A 24,975-nucleotide genomic window follows, 5' to 3' on the forward strand; every position below is an offset into this window, starting at 1 on the left:
AAACACTCAAAACAGTCCAGCCAACCCTAACGTGTTGCAGCGAGTGGTAGATTGAAAAGGATGTCGCTGATGCTATGTCGAAGAGAAGAGCAAAGGTATACGCATGGTTCCTCATAAGATACTGGCAGGACTCCATTTTTGCACCTTCCTGTTTAGTTTGTCCCATTCCGTCTTCCACATATGGAGTTCTGAGTTTCGTCATTCTAAGTTATACACGAAAAATGGAAGGAACAAGTGGGACTCCTGCCCATTATCAATACCAACCATGCAATAAACAAGTACTTTCTGAATAGCCCTGATGCGACGAAGGTATAGATGCACAAATCAAGTCCGTACAATGGTATAACCCAATCGCCTAACCACCATCCACATATGCTTGCCAGTCAAGTCAAAAAAGCCAGATAGTCAAATGCCGAATTCCCACTGAGAAAAACCTTGTCCATCCTACGTCTCTTGTCCCATACCACGTCGCCATCCGAGACTCGTTTGATATAGATGATGCGATGCTGGGGAATAAACTCCTCGTCCGTAGTCTCTCTCTTCCACGACCCCAGACCGAGCTCCAAGCGCCCTTCGAACCGGTCTTCGTATCCGATTATGTAGTCATCATTGTCATATTTCTCATCCCAAATAAGACGATTGATCACATCTGTGCTCACCAGGTCAATATAGATCTATAAAAGGGGTATTGCAATGGTCGGAAGGCTGTACCAGACACGGGGCGCAACTTGTTCTCTTTCACCGGGGAAGTGTAGCAGGTGCTTTTCGGGGATCGACTTGCGTGAGGTGATGGAGTTCGCCTCGGAGACGAGCTTTCTTGAGGCGAGCTTTTTGAAGGTTGATGCTCAATATGCTCTGGTTCCGGGACTTCTAGGTGTTGCTCCGACGCCATGGCTTAGGACTGTTTTTTTGTGTTCGGTTATAGAGATATAAATGATAAAAGAAAGTCCTTGTGATGCTTTTGATTCTAACTCTGAAGCAATTGCTTTCTTTATACAACTTCAAGGATTCCTATTTACACATGCCACTGAAGCCTAATACGCCTCAGGCCCTCCTTCCTAGAAAGTGTTTCAATATCGAGTCACGTCTAGCTGAGTCGAGTCACGTCTAGCTGAGTGTTGCATTACGCAGGATGGTCCGGCACCCTAGATTCTGACACAAACTCCAAGAACGGAGATTGGGATGTAGAGGACCTGGGAGCACAAACCCACTTGCGATCGATCAACAAATCATAGTCATCGTGTCGTTACTGCGATGAGTCAAAGGCTGTGGCTGTGGTGGTAACTATCGAGCGCGTGGTGGCTAACGCATGACTCATCCATGCGCTTTGAGCAAAAGTAGACTCATGTCTTGTGGAGCATGATTATGGTGCTTATTATAACTTTTTTACTGCATAGCAGTCGGGTTTGATGGCATGTCCCAATCGATGTCAAGAAAAGAGTATTGAGACTTTGTCCTGATCGGGATGATGATCCGCCCGCGGTGCACCCAACAACGTTCGCTTGGCTCCACCATCTCTCCCGCTGTCGCGCCCGACGCGTCCCTCATGGAAATCCTCCAAAGACCACACCCACCACTGCGCCCCTCCATAACTTGCAACCTTGCTATTGATGAGGCTGCCAGGACGCTTTCAAGATGAATGACACGTCAACTTCTCTGCTCACAGAGCATTTCAGCTACACCCCTTTGGTCGGTTTACCCTTCCTCGCCGAGTTGTATCGTTTTGCGCTCTGCACCAACGCGCAACACCCCACTTGCTAACCCAGCCCAGTCCTTGATAGACGATATTATCAACTCGATCAACAATCTCATCTACCAGGCGATCTCGAGTTTAGAATCTGGTCTCCTGTCGACCCCACCGGAACGGCTTGGTTTCGGCCACGCGCAGAACGGCTCCACGATCCCTGACACCGACGAGGACGGCAACGTCGTTTATCCAGAAGCGCAGTTGGAGATTGAAAATGGACTGCATCAGCTGGAAACTCTCCTCGAATCGACCGTTGACAAGGCGTTTGATAAGTTCGAGATCTACCTGCTGCGAAATATCCTCACCGTGCCGGAGGATTTACTGGGTTGGGTGAGACTGAAGCATTACGAGGTTGGTTACCATTTGGTCGCGCATACTCGTGTTGTTTTTGTTGAGTAGTCTCTGTGCGCATGTCGCTAACTAGATCCTCCCTAGAACCTTCAACTGACGCCTCCTCCGGATGCGCCGACCCCGGAGACGATCCAGCTGCAGCGCAGAAAACTACACGAAACCAGGAAGTTGAATCATGCTCTAAAGCAGGAGAGTGCCCGAAACGAGACTATTATTTCCCAGCTACAGTCAATTCTATCGACGGTACAAACGGCGGATGGCGCAAATGGCACTAAAGAGGAAGCGCAACCCGCAGACACAACCACCCCCTCCGCGCACCGAGGCCTCGACCTCTCCTTCTTAACTTCCAGTCCCGCTGCGCGGCAATTACGGGTTGGTGTAGACGCTGGCCCCGGCACTCAACACACGCCCCTCACAACCAACACAACGTTCATACTGTCCCAACTTCCCGCTCTGCAGGCGGTGCTGCGCCAGCTCCGGCCGAAGCTAGCCACGCTGCCCAAGTCGGGAGACGCCATGGAGGTGGATTCCAAGGGCGACGAGCGACGAGAATACATTGAGAGTCGGATCCGACTGCATCTCGAACGTACCGGACAACTAGCCGTCGGTAGCAACGGCAATCCGGTCGTTGCTGGCCGGAAGATCGACATCTCCGAGGCGCACGCCTTGGAGATGGTCACCGGGATGCTTACCCAAGGCGACAAAATGACCGACTAAGATGGATGGCAAAAATCAATGAACAAAATCCTTTAATGGATCTTCTCTATCTCATTTTTGGTTTGCAAGCATCTAAAACCTATGCCGACCAGGACACGCTCCACGTCTGCTGGTTTCTCCGGAACGGAACGACGTCCACCTTGTCCGACTGCAGGATGTCCATGATCTTCTCGTCTTTCCTCTGGAGGGTAATGAACTCCTTGGTTTCCTCGCCAATGCCGTAGAAGGCTCGGCCAAATTTGCTCATGAAATTCTCAATAACCTGGGGAGTGATGTCTTCCTCTTTCAACACGCCGTTCTCGCACGCTTGCTCGAAGGCGTCGACCACGAGCTGGGTCGTGTACGGCTGCGTGAACACGCCCGCTGCAATCTTGTCCCCTCCCCGCTTGGAGGCAGCCGGGTGGGGGGCACTGTCCGAGCCAAAGAAGAACTTGGGGTCGCCAGAAACTGCCGCGCGGAGGAGGGCGTCGCGGTCAGCGGGCGTCTTGGCAACGGGCTTGCAGAAACAGAACGGGTCGCCGGCCCAGTGGTCGATGATGATCGACAGATGGTGTGCCGTGATGGAACCCGCCACCGTGGGTCCGCATTTCTTGACGGCCTCGACAGCCGCCGCCGTGGTGCAGTGCTCCAGGATGATCCGGAGCTTAGGGAAACGCTCGTGCAGCTGCAACAGCGTAGGCAGGAAGCGCTCCTCCGCAGACAAGACCGTGACGTCACCCTTGGAAGGAATCTCGCCGTGGAGGTTCAGGACCAAGTCCTGACGCTCCATCTCGGCAAACACGGGGTAAAACTCGGTGTAGTCCACGACACCGGAGGAGGAGTTGGTGGTGACACCGGCCGGGTAACTCTTGACGCCGGCGATGCCTCGCTTCTTGGCGTCGATGATGGTCTCAGGGGTGACGGTCTCATGGAGGTACAGGGACATGAGGAATGTAACATTGGGCTCGATGGCCTGAAGGCGCTTCTGGTACTCGAGCGCACGGTCGACGGTGGTCACAGGGGGGACCAAGTTGGGCTGCAGATGTTAATGGCTAGCTAGAGTAGATAGACACAATAGGCCTCTTTCTCACCATGACAAACACGGTGTTGACGCCTCCTTGACGGATAGTGGGCGTCACGAGCTCCATCATATCTCCTTCGCGCAAGTGCACTATACATTAATCAGTAAGGCTGTAACAAAGGGGTAGTATACCATAGAGTAAGGTAATACGATCGACGCACCATGAAGGTCCGCAGAAGCGGGGAGCCTGACTCCATTCAATTTCGACAGCGGCATTCTGGCACGAGAAAGCAGACGTGAGGTCAAAGACATCAATTAATATACTACTTCAGCCGCGGTGTAAATCAACGGAATATAGATAGCCAATATGGGGAGATTTCCGGGGGGCGAGTCCAAAATAGATTTTCTGCCTCTTTTTTTTTTTCTTCCCCGCCAAAATTTATCGGCCGTGGGGGTGATGGTCATCGGGGTTTTGATTGGTTGGTGGGTCTGGTGATGTCACGGGATTGGGGATGCACGTGAAGTTGGGGAAATAGGTGTTCAAACGTCTCGTCATTCTGTTTTGTTTCTACTTGATTTGAACTTAATGATATCCTGCTGTTAAGCGATGCTAATCGTACTACTCCACCTCTGGGTTCGATCGAGGTTCTCCTGAAGAACCTTTGCTGGTTAACAATAGAGACCAATCACAATCGTCTGGGCCTGATGCAGCCGCCCATATGCTGGAGATGAAAGAATTAGTGGCGCTTCGGAGGCCAATAAACAGCCATACTCGACACCCCTGATGTCGAAAGGGTGTGCGCCTGGGTGTTCCTCCGGTGTACCCCCCAGGATGGGTTCCAGTTCTGGCTTGCGACGCTCATTCGTTGTCTTTTGAAGGACAAAGTTCCATATAACCGCCCACTCGGATCCTTTGCCCTGAAGATATCCACAGTGGTTCTGCAGAAGATGTAGTCTGGTTTCTCCGCATGCAGTGACAGACCAACCAGCGCCTGGGATCTGGTCAGCGGCTCGAGGGGGTCTGTCACTGGTGTTTCTGCACGGGTGTAGAGCAATGATGGTGTGCGATAATGTCTGTATATCGGGTATCTCTTTACAGTGTCGGCTTTTAAAAGATTTCTTTGCCCGTTTCTTTGAATTTATAGATAGGCATTTGTTTCTTTCTGCAACACTTAATATTCCTCTTTCTTTCCTTGTTTCGCTCATGCTTCAATAATCCAACTTTTATCTATCCTTTATCGTTCTGGTCTTCTGGAAAGGCTGTTTCTGAAATATCATTCATTCTCTATCCATTCTTTGACACAGCATTCGACTTGCCATAACCTACTTCTACCTCCTCACAAAATCCTTACACCCACCATCCCGATATCACACCCCGCTCATAGAAATTCAAACACATTCAAACACAATGAGCTCCAGCTCTACCACAGACTCCTACCACGCCTCCTACGCATCAGACGAGGCAGAGTCAAACTTTCTCAGACGAGATCGTTATCTACGCGTAGTACGCCTCGGCCTCGCCGTCCTCATCTTCTCGCTAGGTGTGTCCATCATCGGCTGCGAGGGCGCCCCGCTACACCACCACCGTCAGACGTCCGTTTACCAGCAAGCCTGGCTGCCTCTGTGGCCGCTGAACCTTGACATCCGTCCCACGATAGCGATATTAGCTTGTGGGTGTGTCGTTGCGGCCTTAAACTTGGTTTACATTGTAGTGGCGCTTCTTCCGTCGGTTAGTTTTTACTTCTTTCCAACCCATCTATCTTTTGTCTAGACCTATCTTCCCTACGACCCGAGATAATGTGAGCAATTAACTGACAAACTCTTGATCCAGCCCCACTCAAACATAAAACGCCTCAACCTCCTCGCATCAGCAACTTCTATCGCAGGTTTCTCAGCAGCACTCATAACCCTCCTCTTCACAATCTACCTTCCCAACTCCACCCAACCCAACGGGTTCACTTCATCGGAGACTCTCTACTCATGGACATGCAAGTGGAAGACTGTCCGCGGCAGCCCATCCAAAATCCCCGCAGCTGCGCATTTCGGGCGCGATTGCGCGGCTAGCCGTGCCGGACTGATCCTTCTGGGTGTGCTTTTGGGGCTCGAGGTCGTGAAGGGCGCTGTTGCTGCTGTGGGGGCTTGGTGTGGGTGGAGGGTGGCGAGACAGCGCGGGGCGCAGCTTACGCAGGCGAAGATTGAGTTGGTAGGGAAGTATCCGGGGGTGTGATTTTTTTTCACATTTTATATATCTTTTTTGATTCTTTGGGGGGAGGGGGGGATGTTTAATTATGGGGGTTGGAGGGGTTGGGGTGTGATTAAACCACTGGATTGGTTTAGTAGTCAGTTTGTTTGTTTGCTTGTTGGGTATACAAGGGGTATTTGAGGATATATGGCGCATGAGGGACACTCTACTGCGAATTTGAATTATTACGAACAATGCATGCTTTAGTTTGTTGGTAGACTTATAGTATATGAACTATAATCAAGAAGCTCACACTATATACACCCAACACTCACATGGTAACCTACAAACAAAACAAATTAAAGCTTCGAGGCCCCATCAGGAACCAACCTCAGATCCTCAAACGGCAGCCCCAAAAACTGCCACATAAAATGCCACCGATCGCTCCCAAAAAACGGCTCCGACGCTCCCTCTCCATTCGTCACCCAAAACCAAGGGCATCCGTACGCGCCCAGCTCCTTGACGGTGCGCTCCGTCACGGCCGACAAATCCGCCTTGATCTCCGGGGACGACGCGGCCACAATCACATCGCGGACTTCCTGCTCGGAGCGGAAGACCTTGCCCAGGGCGGTGGCTAGGTGTTCGGGCTTGGAGATGTCGACTTGGCCGTTCCACATTGTGTCGTAGCAGGCGATGAAGGCGGCTTCGAGGGTTGGTGGCGGGTAAGATTTCTTGATGTGGGTTAGGGCTCTTTGGGGCTGTTTTTTGTTAGCAATCACCCTGTCTGGCGGGATATACAACAGCTGGGTAAGGAGAGGAGGGTGTATACCAGTAGAGACAAAATGGGGAAGAAAGAGGGTATTTGGAAGTCATGGCCGAAGTACTTCTGGGCTCGTTGGCCGTCGAATTTGGAGTAGGCTGCTTTTGCGGGGAGAGTCCAGGGGGGCTTATTTCCTTTGATCAAGAGATGTGTTGGTTTCGTTCACTTCATTACTTTGGTATTGGTTGATGGGTTGGTGGCTTACCGCTGCCCACGTTGATCCCGCCCAAGAAGACAGGAATGTATCTATCAGGTATTAGCATAGAATTCTGGGTTCTGTCTGTATTTGGTAAGGTATATATCAGGATGATAGATAACATACTCAATCTCCACACCCAGACTCTCCAGAGCAGCCTTGTTTTTCTGGAGATAGCTGAGAGCGTAGAAGCTGTAGGGGGATACTGATATGCATGTGATTAGCAATTAGGCTTTCCATCCAGATTTATCAGTCGACTTACCGCAATCCAGATAACACTCGATCTTCTTGCCCATTGTGTCTGTCTTGCTTTTCTTACGATGTGTATCCGTACTTGAATTGGTGGTTGTAGAAGTGTTTTATTCCCAGGCACGGGTATGGTGGATGTTGAATTGATGCTGTGACCATGTGGGGAACCGAGGCTGCCGATCTACACGGTTGCCGACGTCGGGTCGGCTGGGCAGCTTTCCGTGAGGGGCCTGATGGCCTTGGAGTATACTATAGTCTATGCTCTTACGGGGAGTTTTCCCCCGATTTATTGTTTTCTACGTCTTTTTGGTTGTCTTGTCTTATCACCTGGTACATTCAATAATACGGAATTGTTTTCCTTGTTCTTCCTGCGTCAATCATGATTCCGAGCCCCATATAGATTAGTCCGATTGTTCTATTTATTCCTGTATATCACCAAGATATCGCTGTTCGCTTACTGCAAATTCTGGGTCAACACTGCAATATTTTCTATCAAAGTTCACAAATTTATCCCCCCCGCCATGTCCAACAAGGTCTATTTAGCACTGCTCGTCAACCAGCAACAAGTATACCTAACGTCTTTGGCTGCCGTGAAAGCATTCTTTGCGGTACAATTCTTTGGAATGTCCGGATTTTTCGAATCCGAACATGCATGATACAAGGCAGACAATCCTAGCCTGGCCGTGGCTCATCGTGATATGCCCATTATCCAGCCGCAAGTCCACTAATTGGAGCATTGTCTAAGTCCACCTCATAGTCCTCGTTACATATATCTTTCATCTGGGTCATGGTGCCCTCCCTCATTTACTTCCTAGTCTCTCCAAACTACAGACGAAACTTCCAGCCACTCAACTCACAAGATCAACTCGTATCAGCTCCCCCTACCTGAATTCCTCATTCCCCGCGGACCCCCTTCCAACCCACACACGACACCACAAGTAGAAGATGGAAGAAGGAGGAGGAGCAGATCACCTCCGAATCCGTGTCCCTGCAGATGCAAGTCGTCAGCCTGCTCTTCCCGTCCAATGATTCTCATCCACCACACCAAGAACCACCGGCAGTATCCGGTCACACTAGGTCCGGTCCGCTGGCTAGCAGCCAATGTAAAGGAGCCCCATGTGGCATATATGACGTTAGCGGCTGGTATGAGCTATATTATTGAACGTACTTGCTATGTTTACCAGTGTGCTTTCTGAAACTCCGCTGGCGATGAGCTGGCAATGGTATAGGGGCTCACAATGTCCATGACAACGTATCGAGACGAAGGATGGGGGACAAACGGAAAGTTCTATAAAAGGAGGGTGTATGCTATGGTGGAGTTGTTTAAGCCGAATATACAAGAAGAGCATCCCACAATTGATTATTCCAAGTTCGGCAATCACACTACGGAGGGCTTTATTGTTATGGAGGGGTGGTTGCTTTGAATCCCGCCAAATAAGGGCTGTTGTTATGACATTTCTCGACAATTTCGATGGTTTTGCTTGTGTAGGGTGGGGTCAGAGTCCTTGTCTCAGTCCTTGGAACTGAGCAGACTAAATTGAGAGTGCATAATTAACTGGCCATTCAAACGGCCTGACGGGCCGCTGATTAATTCGTTTTTTCTTTTTTGAATGGTGTTCTTCAGGACATGCATCCTGTGGGGCTGTTGCAGCCCAGCTTTCCAATCATTATTTTGCATCGACCACCCCCTGGTTTGAAGTCTATTGGGGCTGATGGGGGGTTGCATTCTCTTAGACTGTGACTGGACCGGAAATGCATAACCTTGCTGAGGCATGCATCCCAAGATCAGGATATTCATGGAAACTGCAGTCAGAACAGGGATATCAAAGTTCTGCTAAAACATGGATATGATGAAAAGCAGGTTGGGCATTGACTGAACGAGGAAGTTGGATCAAGTATGCGATGATACGTGAATAGATATCTGTTATTCACAGCTAATCTTGCATATTGTATAGTTGGCGTTTAATTCACAAGGAACATAGCAAGTTTTTTTGTTATATATACCTATACTCAGTCATAATACGTGATGCAACCCATTGCTTACTGGTAAGGAAATCAGCTAGTCGAAGCCTTCATGCATGTTCATGTAGCTAGTCATGGATCTTCTTCTTCCGTTACCCTGCATTGACATAAAATCTTTTTTGACCAGTAGCGTGATACCAAGAATTAAATGCTGTTGGAGGGTGTAATTACTGGATGTACCCATCCGTCCAGGCATGCATTATGCTGAATAGCATAGTCCCGATATGAAATCCAATACCCTGGTCAAGCCTACAGTCATGATCCACATCTATATTGACGTAGTAACTGAGCAATGTATTAGGGAAAGTCAATTTATTGAATTCTTGGAGAAACTAGATCAAATTGCATCATCAATGATTGGAATCAAACATGCCAGTGTTGGACCTAGCAAGCCTTCAGAGCATAAAAATAAAAGATCAACAGATACTCCAAAAGAATAATCAAGCGCAATTGCAACATTATCAGATAAAGGAAGGTTGAAAATATCCATCATTCAGTCATCGGGCCGGGCCGCCCAACTCCATGCTTTTGCCCACGACTGTTTCACCTGTTGAAGGCATGATCGTTGGTCCAAAAGCAAATATCCTGCTTTCACGCATCCCCGATGCTTAAGTCCTCAGCTCAGGACTGGTTAGCAGCTCTCGTCTATTCTCTCTGATCATTCGCTTGCTAGTGATACGATCTGGATAGTTCCGCATAAACATGTTCGTAAAATGCGTTCCATAATGAATACCCTCCCTAGGCTTCTGCCCCCCGTCATATCCTGGGAGAGGACGCAACACTGATTGGAAGCTCGGCTCATGGAAGTAGGCGAATGCAAAGCGCTCACGAGTGTTAAGGCCCACCTTGTGTGGTGTGGACGGGAGATAAGAGTCGGTCAAATATTGCATCATATCACCTAGTTAACCGTGAGTCACGCAGCTCGATGTTTGATTGGAGAGCTAGCTTACCGGGGAATACTGTGAAAACATCGGGCATTGGTGGCACGTAAACCCAGCCAGAGTCGTCCTCGTGGAATCCTGCTGCACTTTCTTCCCAATTTGCAGTAGCTTCATCGGCTGAAGGGGGGCGGATGAACAAGCCTGATCCTGCTATTAGCAACGGCTCGTGGTTTGCAATATCCGGGTACTGACCTCCCACTTCGTCTTGGGCAGCAATGACCAGCAGACCGTAGTCTGTATGGGAGCCTATGCCACGACCTTCTTTGCCTTTCCCATTCGTGTTGCTCACGGCGGGGAACCTACACACCTCGTCAGACTCTGTCTTGAATACGGCTAAATTGGAAAGTTGGTAGATATACCTGAGGATACGCATGTGATGCCAGCCATCGCTTGTATAGTTGGTCAGAGATCCTGGTGGGACACCGAGTCCACACTCTATAAGCTGGAGGAGCTTCTCTCCGCTCTGGCCAAGGTACTCCATATACTGCTCCATGGGATCTTTCATCTCCAAGTCTGGCCATGGACACGGGCCATGGCAGGGCCAGTGGTTCTTCACCCGTGGCTCAGACAAATCCAAATCTTTGGTGACAGTAAAGATCTCCGAGTAGTCTGGTATACCGTCCGTAATCTCTTCAGCGGACGCTATATAGCCAGAATAACTCTGCGAGTCAACACAAGCCGCCTTTTCGCTATGAGGCTTTTGAAAGAATCCCTTGCTGGCATCGAAGACCTCATCCATAAGAGACTTTTTGGTGTCTTTCATGGAGATCTGGAGGATTCCATCACTGCGCCAGGCATCCACTAACGCCTTTCCCAGCTCGACATCTTTTGGAGTGCCACTGACCTGGGCCGGAAGCTCAAATGTCTGCAGCTCTCCGGGGCGGGCGTTATAGTTTGGCGGCATGGTGGCTCCAAGGTCTTGCTTTGCGGGAGTAGCCGCAGTGGCTATGCCTTGAGAGGTAACCATAGTGCTAAGTATCTTAGTGATTGATACGGGGTCTGGTTAAGGTCGGCAGCGTATAAGGTGCGGGCACAGAATGAGAAAAGTTATCCGATCTGATGATGAGATAGATGCTTTGTCTTTGTTTTCACTCCTGTAGTTGATGATAGTACACAAAGAGGGAGGAGATGAGCCCGTATAAATACACTTACGGCCGTTGCATTGACATCAAAACGCTTGACCTCAAGCTGAGCCAACTTATCTCTCATGACCATTGCCCCCCTCCATCACATTAACTGCGGAGAACTCGCGTCGTCGCGCCATTGGAGACTCAAGATAGGTAATGTGTCTCTATCTAGAATTAGAAAGATCTGACTTTATCCGCGTCAGAGAATGATGTCACTAGTCTATCTAAAAGCAGGCTATGTCCGCCCGTGGCAGACTTTTTTCACCAGAGACGTGCCCCGGATACAAGGAGAGGGACATCCTGATGCTATAATTCGTGGCACTGTCTGTATGCACTGTCTCACAATTGGGGAAACAAAACTGTTTATCCATGATTTTGCTTTCTATGAACCCCTTGGCATGTTCTACAAGATATTCGCAGCCTCGATTTCTGCCAATACCAAATTAAGGGGCGCCATAATTTGCGTCATAAGGCTTTTGGGTCCGCCATAAGATGTACCGGATCAGTAGACATGCATCTTGTTCCATTATTTCAGGTAACTCGTACCTATAGTCCTCATTACATCATTGAGTTGTGTGTCAGACAGCCATTACAATATCCCTTAACCTATTAGGGCCAATGTTCTGACTGTTAGCTATCCAAATCCCTACCCACTGAGACAAAGATTCAGCCAACATCTCAATCTACGAATAAAAATTATTGCGTATCAAGTGTGTTACCCTGCAGCTGATACTCTTGCAGCAGCGGACCTTCTCTCTGAGGTGATTTCCGGTTTCTGAAGCGCACTTTTATCCCCTCGATGTAGTCACTCGCATACGCCACTGCTGTAGATGAGCGTCTGACCGTATCCTCCCTTATCGTCCAATTGAGGAAGAGTCGACGTAATACATTTTAAAAAAAGGGCCAATGTTTATTTGCAATGACTAGATTTTGTCTATTTTACACCTCTATTACGTGATTGAGTTGGTGAGGCTGGGTGGGTATACTGGGAGGGAAATAGGTCATATGTCCACGAATCCATGGCCTACAGTATATACTGTCAGAGGTTCTACTTTTGTAATCGAATAATCCAATAGTATGAATGCACAGGTCCGTAGGTATATGCTAGCTTTAGCCATGATGAACATTGGTTGTGCAGAGGTAGTGTATGGGATTCACAGTATACAAGGCCTAATGGTTTCTCTTCGGAATAGAAACCCTAATTATTCCCCTTTCGAGACATTGTAAGTGAGCCTTACCGCTGAACTAGGGCATGAGTGACCAGAAATTTTGTAATATTGAGTTCGTGGGCAGGTCTGACACACTCCATCGAATACATAGATATTTCATTTCTCTCTTCTACCTGAATCAATTTACGCGCAATGCTTTCGAAGAATGCTCCAATCGGATCAAGTACCCTTCAAAAAGTGAAAACCAATATTTCATTCATAATTATGCATGCTTCAAATGATACTACTAAAGAAATGATAACCCTTCTACAATTTCGCCTTCCTCATCTCCACGCTATCCATTCTGTTCCCTTCGTCATCCTGCTCCTCCACCTCCAAAGACGGAAGCTCCTGTGGCATGATTCGTCGCGGGCTCGACCCGGGCACAACCGAATACTTCGAAAAGTCCGTCACGCCACGATGCTGACGTAGGAAGTCCTCGTCGAGCGTCAAAAGTCCATTGACCTTCTGCGCGGGAGAATCGAGGATAGCCAAGATGGCATCAGAGAAGATAGTCTGTAATATTTCATCAGCTGGGCTCTCTCATACTTTAACAGGAAACGTACAGGTTTGCGGAGATCCCGTTTCATAGACTCGTTATTCGCGCTGGTCATTTCCGTTGCGGCAGATTCAATGGACTAGTCACATTCCATCCAGCTGTCAGCCTGTCCCCCCCACATAGAGCTCAAGAAAAAGGAGTGCAACCTACCACTGCCGGCCAAATACTAGTGATGGCCATATTCCTCGCATCCTGGCGCTCAAAATCCATCGCCAGACCGCGCGTCAGAACGCTCATACCCACCTTACCTAAACCAACCAGTCAATACAAGATCAGATTTGAATGAAGTAAGCGGAACAATAAATAGTGACACACCCATAGCATAAGCCGTCTTCCCCCGGAAAAACCGCGAATAGATCGGCGGCGACACAACCACGATGCGCCCGCGCCGCCCGTTCCGCTCAAACACAGGTAGCACCGCCTGCACAGCTGCATAGAGACCCTCCGGGTTAACGCGCTGCATTAATTGGAACCGCTTCGTAGGCGTCTTCGCCACAGACGACCACCAGATCGCGCCGGAGTTGTACACGAGGACGTCCAGGCGGCCGCCAGACAAACGTGCTGTTTCTACCACCAAACGCTCGACCTCTCCGACATGGCGCACGTCGACAGAGAGGGCGTATGCCTCGCCGCCAGCTTCGACGATTTCACGTGCGACGGTGTTGATGGTTGAGTGCGGGGAGTTGGGGTCTGGGGGGAAAGGCTTCCCCGGGGCGTAGGCGTCCGAGGTTGTTTTTGCGGCGACGATTACTGGTTTGTGTCAGTACTATACCTTGATATATATGTTTTGATTTGTCATGGTAATTAAAGAGATCATGAGAAATAGTAGGAATTGATATACCCTTGTAGCCGGACCGGGCCAAATCAATAGCGATCTGGCGGCCGATGCCCCTCGAGGCGCCGATAACGAGAGCGACAGGCTGAGAAGAGGACATGTTGAAGTATGATACGAGGATGTTCTAGAGAACTAGAGTCCTTTTTTTAATCCATTGAATCAGGGAAACTCCGCTTTTAAGAAAAGTGAGGGACTCTGGACCATCCTCGGCTGACAAGGTAGGTGACGTGTTTTGTCGTTTCCCCGACGCCCAACTGACGGTGAATCGCCGAGCTCGGGTCGGCCCGTCGGTGATGCTGTTGTACTATAGATAGTTCTTCTTGGTCGATTTATCACAATTATTTCAGCTCGATCAAGTTCCTACACTTTCTTCATTTGGAACTTAGTGTAGACTTGCAGCTATATTGGATCTGTGATTTCTCTTACCTCTATGTATCGGGTGAAGGCCTACGTTGAGCGAACAGAGTACAGTTCAACATACTCCACGATTTATTACTAACAATATATTCCTAAGTCTATTCTTCTGAATATAAGCCAGAGAAGCTATGGTTTTGCATTGATCGTGATAATGAATTCATGCTCGTCTTTGCATTTGCAACCAAATCATGAAAATAGCATTCATGCTACTTTGGTAGATCTAACGTGGGCCGTCTCCATAGTTAGGCTCAATATTGCGGGGAACTGAAATAAACTCCGAGGTGCAACTCGGAGTATTATTGCTGGAACATTTTGTATATTTAATCGGGTTTACAAATGTCAATGATCTAAGCATCAAGCATCACAGGGTCCGGCTCAATCCGTATGGCAGCATTAAGGCCAGGACTCGGTGATATCCCTACAATGGTAGGAAGCCCAGCAATTAACTACATATTTCGAAAGAGAGATACCGAAGATTTCTCTGTGAGATAGGTAATCATATCTCCTATGAATTGGAAGTAAGTGACACAGAAACAATCTATGCTTAATCTCGTACACTGTTTGAGGTCAGCAAAACAGCGCAATGCTACACTGATAATGCATGCTTCTATGTATCATGTGTGTCGATCAGTAATACACATGCAGTATCTTTGGAATAGGGCATAATACTGTGTGTAACACCAACATGTGTTTCATTCTTCAAGTTATGCGAGTGCCTACATGGGCATGTCAGGATCGACATAATATTGATTGGATATGACTCCAGCTTTATCATGAACACACTACGAGATCCTGGATAGCTTACGCCTTAGCTCTCTCTGGCTAGATACTTTTCAAGTAGATATTCAAAAATGATATATACTATGACACTTAAAATCAGTCTTGGTCACCCAGGTGATGTTAGATCTTAGTATGCTTTAGTACTGAAGAGTCTTGCCAGTTCATGCTATTGAACTTGATAAATTGTCAACACATGGAAGACAATACCACAAGATTCTAACCTACGAAATGTCCGAAGCACGAGTTTCCAAAAACTAGGTGCGGTGCTTAGTTACTGAAGTTTTAGTGACTGGCCTTACCACCCAATGGTCAAGGTACAAGAGATATACTACCAGGAACACGGGGATAATATCACTTATATGCAAAATGCTACGTGTAGTTTTTGAATACTTGTATAGGCCTTTGCCAATACATGTTTACGCGAGACGTTTTTCTTGTCCAAGATATGCCCTGAATCACAGGATTACAACGAGGGTGGAAAGGAACCGAGCTTCGTCCGAGCCATGACCATTCGTACTACCTAGTGATAAAGCGACAGGAGGACTTCTATTACAGCCCAATGAGATCTAACTTCTTTTCAACATGAAACTCGCATTCCTAAACTGATAGCATACAATGAATAATGACCATGGTAATAATAAATAATAATAATAATAATAACAATAAAAAATAAAAATAAAAGTAAAAAAATTCTAGTTGATAATACATATACAGAACCTGGCCATCTTGAGGATCTATCGACACACCTGAATATAAGAAAAGACGCCTAAACACCAGTTCAGGCACGATTCATACCTATCTTATCGGGCCCTATCTTATCGGACACCAGTGCTGATTGACGGGACAAGAGTAGAGACACCAACCAATCACAGCGCCCCCGCTAACCGACAGCGGATGAGGGCTTAGGGTTTGCCATCACGTGCGGCTGAGTCACGCCCCACGGGAATTTCACACTCTACCGTAGGCTCTGGGCGAGTTCACTTCGATTTGATCGATTGTCGCGCAGCTCTTTCCGTCGTCGAACAACCGCATCACAGACAAAATGGCCCCCGCAAGAAAGAAGTGGTCCAAGGGCAAGGGTACGTTATCTACACTTTTCCCCCAGGGTGTTTTTTTGTTTCCCATCGACGAGGGGATGGAACGTGGACATCACCTGGGATGATTCGGAGACCGCAAGAACCGCTATGGTGGAGGTTATGAAGAAAGGGTTTGAAGACTAACGTATCGAATTACAGTCAAGGACAAGGCCCAGCACGCCGTCGTCCTCGAGAAGGCCACCGCCGACCGTCTCAACAAGGATGTCCAGTCCTACCGTCTGATCACCGTCGCCACCCTTGTCGACCGTCTGAAGATCAACGGCAGCCTTGCCCGCAAGGCCCTTGAGGATCTCGAGGAGAAGGGCCAGATCAAGAAGGTTGTCGGCCACTCCAAGATGAACATCTACAGTATGTCTTTCCCCACCACCTGTCGCTCGAGATCGCTCGAGCGGTGTTCTATGAGAGGAAATATGGAAGATGCTGACCGACGGTACAGCCCGCGCCCCCACCGCCGAGTAAACGTTTCGAACAACGCTGGTTTCCTCTTTTTCTCGCGGTTTTGCTTGTGTTTCCCTTTACCTACGAATGATATCAATATTCGAAGTTGGGCGGGCGAATGATGGTTGTATCTGAGTGAATGACAAAAAATTCAAATAAATCAATCCCGGAAGTCTATCCCGACAGATTCGTACGGTAGCGGAGGCAAAAAGGAGTAGGAACAGACGTTGATTGATGTCCGCGGGGACATACATAGCACGTAGATGGAGGACAAGACGACGACAAACAAGAAACAGACTTATATGCAACTGTACACCCAGTGTACAACATAACCAATACACTACTCAATAAAACCAACCAACAAATCTACCAACCTACGACCTCCCCTTCAAATCCTTCCTCAGAGGCCTCTGCTTCCTAGCCGCCTCACACAGCACCCTCTTCTCCTTCTCCTCGCCCTCACCATCAGTAACGACCTCCCCCACCCAAAAATACTTCTGATGATTCCTAAAGAACCCCTCCCAATGCGCCACCTGCTTGTGCACCCTCGCCCTCGCCAGCCTTCGATCCTGCTCACGACGCACCTTCTTCTCCCCAGAGGTCATCCCCGCATCGTCGCCCTCGTCATCAACAGGGATGAACATCTCCTCAACGCCGTCCAGATCAGGCGTCAGGTCCTCCTGGAAGCAGCCAGTGACGAACGCGCGCGTGGCGTCGCGGCCGGCGAAGAAGTTGTAGTTGCCGCCGGGGCCGTAGACCATTCTGTTGGCGGAGACGTCGAAGATGGACCCGTTGACGGCGAGGTAGACGGGGAGGGAGGTGTCCGTGCCGTTGTAGAGGGTGAGTTGGGTGGGTGTTAGGTGGATGGGGCCTTGCTGGGGGGGTGTTAGCTTGTTTTGCTTTTATTGATGGGTTGGGTGTGTGTGTAGATAGATAGATACATAGATAGATAGGTTGTAATGGAGTAGATATAAATAGGAGGTGCCTACCAAATATTGCTTCAAAACCGGCCACCGCGTATACCAAGGCCGATATCCCCACAGGACAGACTCGCCCGTCATGTAGTAGGACAGACCGCACGAAGCGACCACCAGGGTAAGCAGCACGCGGAAGATATCCAGGACGCTGATGCCGCCGCCGCGACTGCCATTGTTTTTCGAGCGGGGGGTGGTGGACGAGGATGGTGCTTTGGAGGTAGCTTTCGCGGTCTGTCGCTGGCGAAGGTCTGACATGGTCACTGTCGCTGAATTGGCGGTGCCAGTATCGTAAAATTAGGTTATGGGGATGAAGTCGGGGGATCGATCGAGGAGAAGAAGAAAGTCATTGGGATGGGTGCTTTCTCGGCGTTGCGGTAGATGGTGAAACAAGTGACGGCTCTTTTAGACCGAGGCCTTTCCAGTAAACTGCCTAGGTACTAACCATGAACAACAAACGCGTCTCTACAGTAGACCCCTAATATCGACCAAACCACTGTTTACGCTACAAAACAGCGCTTTCAACTCCATCAAAATGTCAAATCTTGTCCTCGCAAGGGGGCCTTCGAAACTAAGTGGTCCTGCTACGCGATATATATCGCTTATAGCGCGTCAACAGCCTGGGATCTCGTGGAAGGCACTTATGGAAAGCGCTCCTGAGGGGGTCTCGGAGACGACGGTTCGGCGGGCTCTTTGTGAGTATGGTTTACGCGAGGGGGAGGGCAAGGGGGGAAGTCTTTGAGTCGTGGGACGGCGAAGAAACGAAGTGCTAAAAAAAGTCGAATAATGTTTCTATTGAGCACTCATCCCGACGAATGCTCGTTGCGTGACATGTTAAGACGCACGGATACATATTATTTATTATGACATCGAATTACTTCGAGAATATCTTTCATTCATAAGCACAAGGCTACTTCGTTTCCAACCAAAACGCAACCTGTCTATCCAAGTCGCCTGCCGTATCGACCAAGTCCGACTATCCATCCAACCCTCTATATTATGTTCACTTCCAACTTGTACCAGCCAGTATCTAGAAGACCTGAACATAAACCACGTTAGCATGATCCAAAGCATAAAACTATAGACAAATGAATATTGTGGTATTTCTCTCAGACATCCAAGGAAGTTATGCGCACAGTGCACGTCTGAATTAGGTTCGATCGACGGCTAGCGTGGAAACTGCGAATGTAGGAAGTTTTTCATCATCGAGAAGGGGTGTTGAGTAGAATATGGGAGGGAATTATGGGTGATGGGTATTGTGGTTGATAAGAAGTCGCGAAGAGGAGAAAACAAGTGTATTCCACTGCTTACCTTGCTCATAAATCTAGTAGGATATCCCTGCTGCGATTAGTGGTCAAACAACATGATGTTTGGGGACATTGTCCAGGTCGATTTGCCGGTCTGGTTGGCAAGAAAATATTATGGGAAAGAGATGAGAAGGAGGGAAAGAAGAGCTTTTTGTAGTACGACAGGGAAAAAAAAAAAAAAGTGTGGGCCAAGTCTCCGCCTAGTGCCGGCTGTCTTGGTGCCTGAGGTGTCTGTCTTTCTACCTAAGGCTGCCAGCATTATGGCTAATTGTGGATTATTGCTAGGGTATCGGTCGCATGAATATTTAAGCACCACTTGTGAACTCAACAATGCAATCATCAGAGAACTACCAGAGTTCTACCAAATCACACAGGAGGAGAGGTGGTGACCGAAAACAGACCAGCCCACTACAAGGAACCGTACGGCGCAAGAAATCGAACGGGTACTTGATCACTTAGATTTATTCGTCTGGCTGCCCTGACGCCTTTGTTATTCTTGGCTCATGGTCCTGGTCTTGCTCCCAACTGCGAGAGAAAACATCATTCAGCGCCTCCTGGAAAGTGCGGCAGTTCATGTCGATCAGCCCTTTCTTTTCCTTCGCCTCAGGATTGCGGATGACGGAAACGAGACATAAATATCTAGCACTGTCAGCGGGATTCGTTGTCTTACTGGGAACGACATCACGTACTTGTTCATTTCGAGCAAATGTATCATCGTCTCATCATGCAGCACCACGTGGCTCTCGGCTTCCTGGCCCTGCTCGCCCCTGGGCTTGCGGTCGGGATGGTCCCACGAGTAAAGCTCTGAAATGTCCACGATCACGTCGATGTAATCCGAACACATCTCGTAGCACGACATATCTACCGGCCTGGTATCGGATGCAATGTAGATCTTGCTCAGCACATCAAAAAGATAGGTCTTTTCGAAGCCGCAGTTGTTGGAGAGAGTGTTGATCAGGTTCTCAAGGGTCGATAGATTAGGTATCAGCTTCTGAATGACCTTGCTAAAGGCCTCAAAGACGGAATAATCGTAGATCGATGTCAGATAGTAGTGCACGGGTGCATTCTCGTATCCCGCATCGCTAAGCTCGTCCGAAATTAGCTGCACAATATCTTGGAATGTATCCGTGCGGTATTCATCCGACAGCCCATCCACCTTGTGAATGAACACCTCGATGTTGATGTTGGGATAATATTGCTGAACCGTCAGGATTGTACGATTCAAGCGCGCGACCGCATCCAAGTAGTCATCCTGGGCGTCGATCACCCAGACAAGGGCACCCAGGCTACCAAAGATGTCCTCCAAGTCGAATGACGGCTCCAGGTACTCCAACTGGCCGGGAAAGTCCCACACTTGGAAATCCATGAACGAACTAGAAGGTGGTGGGTAAGCACAAGATCCCGGCACAGCAGAGCTAGGTCCACTTACTGGATAGAGTCCTTTTGGATGCGCGTGGTTGATTCCAAAAACAGTGTCTCATTTGGAGGCATTTTGTGAAAAACAACACTGGCAATGGAGGACTTTCCGCTCCTAGGATGGGTCAGTATACAGTACTCGTCATGCCAGATAGGAGACTTACCGGCGCAGTCCCATGAGGAGAAGACGCGGTTTGGCATTTTGAGCTTTGCTCTTCGCGTGCGCGGACGGGGCCGCCGACTGATTCGCAACCTGTAGGAGATCCCCCAAATTTAGCTCAGCACTGGATTTACACACGCGAGGTCTGCCATGCAACATGGATTCGGCGAAGACATGTCTCTCGGGGCCAGGGTCCAGGTACCTGGACCCGTGGCGTAATGGGGTAATCATGAAAAGCAGAAGTCGGACTTCAAGGGGTCACGGGTTTCGAGTAGGGAAATGACAGGATAAACCACCAAACATATAGAAACAGTTTCTTTTTAATGACAAATGATCACGGGATTGTAACAGCTGAAGAGAGACAGGGGTCCATAGGTACCAAAGCACAGTTTGCGATACCCAACGAAGATGACATGGCTGTGGTCAGGATAGCAACGGGAAGCTGCATACTCCTGGAAATGCACGGAAGGGGCGTTCATCTCATTTTACAACCGAGAGGGCCATAGCGTCTTCATGTTCGGGTACCCCTTAGGTAAAGATACAATGAAGGTATCTCAGGGGTACTGCCATCGCACCACGTCATCGTCATGGCAAGATCGGGACAGCCACAGCTAATGCATGATTCGACAAGAGCAACGCCGATATCCCAAAAAAGATTTAAGAAAATAGCTTCTTACCTCCATGATATGAGATCCTTGATCGATAGGTTACAAAATCCGAAAATAAAGCATAAAATGATTCTGGACGCTAAGTCAGCTTCGTGGTTCTATCTGGCAATGCCCGCTCTAACCCATCTTCGCGAATCCTCTGTGAGGGCAACGTTCTGGAACATACCAACAACAACGCTGTTGCTCTTCTGTCGATTCTCAGAGCTTGGAAATAAGATGGAAAGAAGTAGACTATCTGTAATACGATGCCAAATATTTTACTTCCTTTTGCGAGCCTTCAATGGCATGGACAATGCCAGTCAGGGACCGTGTAACGTGAGCCCTAGGATTATTGAACGATTAAGCTCCTTGCTGCACAGGATCCGAAAGATAGTTCAGCACATTCCGACGATCATGGCTGGTTGACAAATTGTTCTGCCACGCTGAAGGGGAGGAAAATTGACGGGGTGGTAAGAGGGTCCTGGATGATCCCCGGATTTATGTCCTACACATGAATGAGGTAGATGAGGGGAACCAGGAAGGATGTGGAGGGTGGGGAAATGTTGGCCGTGGATGATGTTAGGTAGAGATCAGCGTAGAGATTGGTCGTCAGCAATTCCAATTGAGCGGATACATGCGAGATGGGATTGTTTGAGCGGAAACGACGTCTATCTCTGGCAAGTCGTGTCGAGGAAGGCGAGTAGGAACGGGAGTTGCAGCATGGAGTGGATTGACCGATGGAGCGGAGACCCCGGGCGACGGGCGAACCTCAGGCAGAGATAGCGAAAGCGGTGGGCGATCCCAAGGCTTGGCGGATTTGTCAAAGAAACAAACCCATTCTCCCTTATCATTCTTTCCTGACTGGATGATCTGCAATGAGCTCATGATCTACTGTAGTATAGAACTGGAGGTTATGGGCATTCCAATAGACTTGTTGCTGGGTCTGATATCTGTGGAGTAGTCACTGCAACTTTTCAGTTTGAACAGTCATTTCGACCATGCCGAGGTTCGTCATTGACAGGTCTTCTATTCGTCCGAGCACCGACGTCCTCATAGGTTCATACCTAGACTTATCATGACAGTGCCATTCGCTACTAATCATTCTATCAATTAAATATAATACATCAAATGTGTTATGATATAATTCCATGCAAAGAACGACTCCAGCCTTGTCGGATCCCACGTGGTCCACAATAGCCGGTCCCGGTCACCTGATTGGTCACATCCGTCTCCAGCCTGAGGCGGCCGGGCCTCAGTACCTCATCCTCGTTCAGGTCTGACATTGAGTCAGTCCCGCTTCATTCTCCTGCTTGTTCAGTCCAAGAGATTGAATTGTTCTGGCTCCGTTGGGATTTGCCAGGATATTTTTTTCGATTTACTTTTTTGAATTTACCCAATTCCCGATATCCCTCCAGATGACCACCCTCATTCCCCGCGGGCCGTACTCCGAAGACGAGCTTGCCCAGCTCTACCCAAAGGAACTGAAGCTGCAGTTAGTGCAGGTGGTATGTCAATGCCCTCAAAAATTACAGGATCATAAATCGCTAACGGGAAGATACTGTATAGTTTCTTCGACATGGTGAGCGCCTTGTCTCGCACCGTATTGCGCAAAAACCCCATTGACCGCTTCTTGTGTAGGTGAACGGACCCCAGTGTCATCGCGTTTCCAGAATGTACAGTACCCTCTCGATCAAAACTATATTTGTCTCGTCAATATATACTGACAGTACTTCCTTTCCAGGCCGGCCTCGCTCCATGTAACCCCCTCCGAACCCGATCCCTCACCCAATAATACAGCCTAACTGACGACTTTCCCCCGCAGACTGGTCATACTGCAATGTCGCTCGCCAAATGGTCCAAATGGCCGCAAGTAGGAAAGATCTCAAGGCCTGGAATGGATTCGAATTCCGTCGCAAGATGGAGTCGTTCGGAGATAGAGACCAGGCCGTAGTGACGGTCGGTCCGAGGGGCGATATAGAGGGTATCTGGCAAGTCGCATTTCCGAAACACCACCTGCTCAGAACCCACCGCTGACGGAAACGCATATAGTCAACACGGTGAATTGACCGACAAAGGACGGGAAACCACCTTTGCCCTTGGGCAGCGTCTCCGACATCTGTACATCGACCAGCTGGGCTTCCTGCCCAAGATCAAGTCCGACACCGAAGACATGTACCTCCGTGCGACCCCCATCCCCCGCGCGCTCGAGTCCCTCCAAGAGGCCTTCTGGGGAATGTATCCGCCAAATGCGCGAACGCAGGACTTCCAGCCGCCGGTGATCGTCGCGCGGTCCGTATCAGACGAGACGCTGTTCCCGAACGAGGGCAACTGCCGTCGATTCAGACAGCTCGCTCGGTTGTTTGCCGACCGAGCAGCCCAGCGATGTACGCGGCATAATCCCTACCCAGCAAACACAGTCTAACATAACAAACCGGATAGGGAACAACACGGAAAAAATGGATTACATCAACAAGAAAATCTCCAAGTGGATGCCTGAAGAATCCCCCAAGGTAGCCGTCGACGCGCACCCGCGTCTCTCAGGAATCATGGACACGATCAACGCCACAGACGCCCACGGGCCCGCCACCAAGCTCCCCGCCGAATTCTACGACAAGACCGCAAGGCAATACATGAACGAGATCGCCGTCGACGAATGGTTCAGGGGCTACAACGAAAGCAACGAATACAGAAAGCTCGGCATCGGCGCCCTCCTGGGCGACGTCGTCGACCGCATGGTCAGCACAGCCGTCGACGGCAGCTGGAGCAGCGCAACTTCACCATCAGGCACCTCCAGCGAGGCGAAGCACATCAAAATGGCCCTCAGCGGCTGCCACGACACCACCCTCGCCGGCATCCTCAGCAGCGTCGGCGCCTTCGACTCCAAATGGCCGCCCTTCACCTCCTCCATCGCCGTCGAGCTCTTCTCCCGCGCCCAATCCACCGCACCCTCCTCTCCACCCACCCCCTCCAAGGATACAGGCCTTTTCTCCCTCTTCTCCAACCAGCCATCCCCCGCAGAAACAGCCCGCACACCCCTCTCCAACCTCCCGTCTTCCGCACGCACCGCCCTTCAATCCCACTACGTCCGCATCCGCTACAACGACGTCCCCGTGCGCATCCCCGGCTGCGCCGCCAAGCCCGAGAACCACCTTCCCGGGAACGACACCTTCTGCACGCTCGACGCGTTCAAGGAGATAGTGGATAAATTCACGCCGAAGAGCTGGACGAACGAGTGCATGCAGAATTTGGATCAGGGGTTGTATGGGGTTGACGGGCGGGAGAAGATCCCTGCTGGGTTTTAGTTTTTAAGGTTGGATGATTTACCGATGAAGGAGGGAAAGAAGACGATCATGATGATGATGAGGATGATGTTGGATGTGTGATAGAGTAAGACTCAGTTGGCATCTAGTCTCAACAGAGACTATATTATACTTGCTACTACTATCACAATATAAAGATAGCTATAAAAGGGTACCCACAGAGCTCAAAAGTGTCTAGATATCTTTTGTGGCCGAGTGCTATTCTTTGCCACAACTGCCGACCTGACTACATGCTTGATTTTCTAGTCCGATGTGGCATGAGTCAAAAATCAATCCATAAATACAAGTCGGTGAGATTAGCGACTCGACAATATTCCGTACAATGAAGAAGAGAACTCCCCAGAGGAGAGATGTGTATACACTCAATACCTAGATTACCTATATATGTATATCCAAGACCAACAACAGCAACAACAATAACAATATGCACGTTCATATAGAAGGGTTTCAATAACCGCAACAACC

At 49.2% G+C, this 24,975-nt stretch overlaps 11 protein-coding genes across 11 annotated transcripts; 5 read left to right on the forward strand and 6 right to left on the reverse strand.

Annotated features, from left to right (window-relative positions):
* Positions 1–390: 390 nt before the first annotated feature.
* BDW47DRAFT_113968 (uncharacterized protein) lies at positions 391–909 on the forward strand. The gene is made up of 2 exons (XM_024814543.1): positions 391–649; positions 712–909. Exons 1-2 carry the CDS (start codon positions 504–506, stop codon positions 788–790), a joined length of 225 nt encoding a protein of 74 aa, XP_024667446.1. The 5' UTR covers positions 391–503; the 3' UTR covers positions 791–909.
* A 493-nt stretch (positions 910–1,402) lies between these two features.
* On the forward strand, positions 1,403–2,855 carry BDW47DRAFT_95355 (MIND complex subunit MTW1). Its single transcript, XM_024820301.1, has 3 exons — positions 1,403–1,689; positions 1,772–2,098; positions 2,183–2,855. The coding sequence occupies exons 1-3, from the start codon at positions 1,636–1,638 to the stop codon at positions 2,813–2,815; spliced, it is 1,014 nt and encodes a 337-aa protein (XP_024667447.1). The 5' UTR covers positions 1,403–1,635; the 3' UTR covers positions 2,816–2,855.
* A 39-nt stretch (positions 2,856–2,894) lies between these two features.
* Positions 2,895–4,091, reverse strand: BDW47DRAFT_121225 (dihydroorotase; the record flags this gene model as incomplete). The annotated part of the gene is made up of 3 exons (XM_024815593.1): positions 2,895–3,830; positions 3,886–3,965; positions 4,037–4,091. 3 exons carry the CDS (start codon positions 4,089–4,091, stop codon positions 2,895–2,897), a joined length of 1,071 nt encoding a protein of 356 aa, XP_024667448.1.
* An 879-nt stretch (positions 4,092–4,970) lies between these two features.
* On the forward strand, positions 4,971–6,042 carry BDW47DRAFT_135196 (uncharacterized protein; the record flags this gene model as incomplete). The annotated part of the gene is made up of 2 exons (XM_024818274.1): positions 4,971–5,544; positions 5,647–6,042. The coding sequence occupies exons 1-2, from the start codon at positions 5,224–5,226 to the stop codon at positions 6,040–6,042; spliced, it is 717 nt and encodes a 238-aa protein (XP_024667449.1). The 5' UTR covers positions 4,971–5,223.
* Positions 6,043–6,329: 287 nt separating this feature from the next.
* On the reverse strand, positions 6,330–7,395 carry BDW47DRAFT_113971 (putative DSBA family oxidoreductase). The gene is made up of 5 exons (XM_024814544.1): positions 7,276–7,395; positions 7,140–7,218; positions 7,023–7,063; positions 6,827–6,951; positions 6,330–6,755 (listed from the first exon to the last, which is right to left on the reverse strand). Exons 1-5 carry the CDS (start codon positions 7,307–7,309, stop codon positions 6,357–6,359), a joined length of 678 nt encoding a protein of 225 aa, XP_024667450.1. The 5' UTR covers positions 7,310–7,395; the 3' UTR covers positions 6,330–6,356.
* Positions 7,396–9,675: 2,280 nt separating this feature from the next.
* Positions 9,676–11,310, reverse strand: BDW47DRAFT_113973 (putative 2OG-Fe(II) oxygenase family oxidoreductase). The gene is made up of 4 exons (XM_024814545.1): positions 10,585–11,310; positions 10,418–10,524; positions 10,235–10,366; positions 9,676–10,182 (listed from the first exon to the last, which is right to left on the reverse strand). The coding sequence occupies exons 1-4, from the start codon at positions 11,190–11,192 to the stop codon at positions 9,893–9,895; spliced, it is 1,137 nt and encodes a 378-aa protein (XP_024667451.1). The 5' UTR covers positions 11,193–11,310; the 3' UTR covers positions 9,676–9,892.
* Positions 11,311–12,759: 1,449 nt separating this feature from the next.
* Positions 12,760–14,165, reverse strand: BDW47DRAFT_113975 (short chain dehydrogenase family protein). The gene is made up of 5 exons (XM_024814546.1): positions 13,961–14,165; positions 13,435–13,869; positions 13,270–13,367; positions 13,127–13,198; positions 12,760–13,076 (listed from the first exon to the last, which is right to left on the reverse strand). The coding sequence occupies exons 1-5, from the start codon at positions 14,052–14,054 to the stop codon at positions 12,828–12,830; spliced, it is 948 nt and encodes a 315-aa protein (XP_024667452.1). The 5' UTR covers positions 14,055–14,165; the 3' UTR covers positions 12,760–12,827.
* A 1,985-nt stretch (positions 14,166–16,150) lies between these two features.
* On the forward strand, positions 16,151–17,000 carry BDW47DRAFT_113976 (40S ribosomal protein eS25). The gene is made up of 3 exons (XM_024814547.1): positions 16,151–16,230; positions 16,387–16,596; positions 16,685–17,000. Exons 1-3 carry the CDS (start codon positions 16,194–16,196, stop codon positions 16,705–16,707), a joined length of 270 nt encoding a protein of 89 aa, XP_024667453.1. The 5' UTR covers positions 16,151–16,193; the 3' UTR covers positions 16,708–17,000.
* BDW47DRAFT_95378 (putative heme/steroid binding domain protein) lies at positions 16,972–18,022 on the reverse strand. The gene is made up of 2 exons (XM_024820302.1): positions 17,676–18,022; positions 16,972–17,561 (listed from the first exon to the last, which is right to left on the reverse strand). The coding sequence occupies exons 1-2, from the start codon at positions 17,916–17,918 to the stop codon at positions 17,061–17,063; spliced, it is 744 nt and encodes a 247-aa protein (XP_024667454.1). The 5' UTR covers positions 17,919–18,022; the 3' UTR covers positions 16,972–17,060.
* Positions 18,023–19,210: 1,188 nt separating this feature from the next.
* Positions 19,211–21,921, reverse strand: BDW47DRAFT_113978 (GTR/RAG family Ras-related GTP-binding protein). The gene is made up of 6 exons (XM_024814548.1): positions 21,378–21,921; positions 21,221–21,283; positions 20,548–20,636; positions 20,397–20,498; positions 19,657–20,340; positions 19,211–19,606 (listed from the first exon to the last, which is right to left on the reverse strand). Exons 2-6 carry the CDS (start codon positions 21,224–21,226, stop codon positions 19,429–19,431), a joined length of 1,059 nt encoding a protein of 352 aa, XP_024667455.1. The 5' UTR covers positions 21,227–21,283; positions 21,378–21,921; the 3' UTR covers positions 19,211–19,428.
* A 684-nt stretch (positions 21,922–22,605) lies between these two features.
* On the forward strand, positions 22,606–24,492 carry BDW47DRAFT_121233 (putative acid phosphatase; the record flags this gene model as incomplete). The annotated part of the gene is made up of 6 exons (XM_024815594.1): positions 22,606–22,699; positions 22,829–22,863; positions 22,932–22,947; positions 23,013–23,178; positions 23,240–23,574; positions 23,630–24,492. 6 exons carry the CDS (start codon positions 22,606–22,608, stop codon positions 24,490–24,492), a joined length of 1,509 nt encoding a protein of 502 aa, XP_024667456.1.
* Positions 24,493–24,975: the final 483 nt, after the last annotated feature.

This window comes from Aspergillus candidus (genome assembly GCF_002847045.1).
Source record: "Aspergillus candidus strain CBS 102.13 unplaced genomic scaffold BDW47scaffold_92, whole genome shotgun sequence".
In the NCBI taxonomy this organism is placed as follows: domain Eukaryota; kingdom Fungi; phylum Ascomycota; class Eurotiomycetes; order Eurotiales; family Aspergillaceae; genus Aspergillus; species Aspergillus candidus.

What these genes read in the sequence shown, in the direction of transcription:
- BDW47DRAFT_113968 (XM_024814543.1), top strand. Translation starts at nt 504, where the DNA reads ATGCTGGGGAATAAACTCCTCGTCCGTAGTCTCTCTCTTCCACGACCC. An exon ending in AATAAGACGATTGATCACAT is followed by an intron (nt 650 to 711) that starts CTGTGCTCACCA and finishes GGAAGGCTGTAC; the next exon opens with CAGACACGGGGCGCAACTTG.
- BDW47DRAFT_95355 (XM_024820301.1), top strand. Translation starts at nt 1,636, where the DNA reads ATGAATGACACGTCAACTTCTCTGCTCACAGAGCATTTCAGCTACACC. An exon ending in ATTTCAGCTACACCCCTTTG is followed by an intron (nt 1,690 to 1,771) that starts GTCGGTTTACCC and finishes AACCCAGCCCAG; the next exon opens with TCCTTGATAGACGATATTAT. An exon ending in TGAGACTGAAGCATTACGAG is followed by an intron (nt 2,099 to 2,182) that starts GTTGGTTACCAT and finishes GATCCTCCCTAG; the next exon opens with AACCTTCAACTGACGCCTCC.
- BDW47DRAFT_113971 (XM_024814544.1), bottom strand. Translation starts at nt 7,309, where the DNA reads ATGGGCAAGAAGATCGAGTGTTATCTGGATTGCG. An exon ending in CGAGTGTTATCTGGATTGCG is followed by an intron (nt 7,219 to 7,275) that starts GTAAGTCGACTG and finishes CATGCATATCAG; the next exon opens with TATCCCCCTACAGCTTCTAC. An exon ending in AGTCTGGGTGTGGAGATTGA is followed by an intron (nt 7,064 to 7,139) that starts GTATGTTATCTA and finishes AATACCTGATAG; the next exon opens with ATACATTCCTGTCTTCTTGG.
- BDW47DRAFT_113973 (XM_024814545.1), bottom strand. Translation starts at nt 11,192, where the DNA reads ATGGTTACCTCTCAAGGCATAGCCACTGCGGCTACTCCCGCAAAGCAA. An exon ending in TGCCCAAGACGAAGTGGGAG is followed by an intron (nt 10,367 to 10,417) that starts GTCAGTACCCGG and finishes TAGCAGGATCAG; the next exon opens with GCTTGTTCATCCGCCCCCCT. An exon ending in TGTTTTCACAGTATTCCCCG is followed by an intron (nt 10,183 to 10,234) that starts GTAAGCTAGCTC and finishes ACGGTTAACTAG; the next exon opens with GTGATATGATGCAATATTTG.
- BDW47DRAFT_113975 (XM_024814546.1), bottom strand. Translation starts at nt 14,054, where the DNA reads ATGTCCTCTTCTCAGCCTGTCGCTCTCGTTATCGGCGCCTCGAGGGGC. An exon ending in GAAGACGGCTTATGCTATGG is followed by an intron (nt 13,368 to 13,434) that starts GTGTGTCACTAT and finishes TGGTTGGTTTAG; the next exon opens with GTAAGGTGGGTATGAGCGTT. An exon ending in AACGGGATCTCCGCAAACCT is followed by an intron (nt 13,077 to 13,126) that starts GTACGTTTCCTG and finishes GAAATATTACAG; the next exon opens with ACTATCTTCTCTGATGCCAT.
- BDW47DRAFT_113976 (XM_024814547.1), top strand. Translation starts at nt 16,194, where the DNA reads ATGGCCCCCGCAAGAAAGAAGTGGTCCAAGGGCAAGG. An exon ending in GAAGTGGTCCAAGGGCAAGG is followed by an intron (nt 16,231 to 16,386) that starts GTACGTTATCTA and finishes ATCGAATTACAG; the next exon opens with TCAAGGACAAGGCCCAGCAC. An exon ending in CTCCAAGATGAACATCTACA is followed by an intron (nt 16,597 to 16,684) that starts GTATGTCTTTCC and finishes CCGACGGTACAG; the next exon opens with CCCGCGCCCCCACCGCCGAG.
- BDW47DRAFT_95378 (XM_024820302.1), bottom strand. Translation starts at nt 17,918, where the DNA reads ATGTCAGACCTTCGCCAGCGACAGACCGCGAAAGCTACCTCCAAAGCA. An exon ending in CGGTTTTGAAGCAATATTTG is followed by an intron (nt 17,562 to 17,675) that starts GTAGGCACCTCC and finishes ACACCCCCCCAG; the next exon opens with CAAGGCCCCATCCACCTAAC.
- BDW47DRAFT_113978 (XM_024814548.1), bottom strand. An exon ending in ATCCAAAAGGACTCTATCCA is followed by an intron (nt 20,341 to 20,396) that starts GTAAGTGGACCT and finishes ACCACCTTCTAG; the next exon opens with TTCGTTCATGGATTTCCAAG. An exon ending in CATTTGCTCGAAATGAACAA is followed by an intron (nt 19,607 to 19,656) that starts GTACGTGATGTC and finishes TGACAGTGCTAG; the next exon opens with ATATTTATGTCTCGTTTCCG.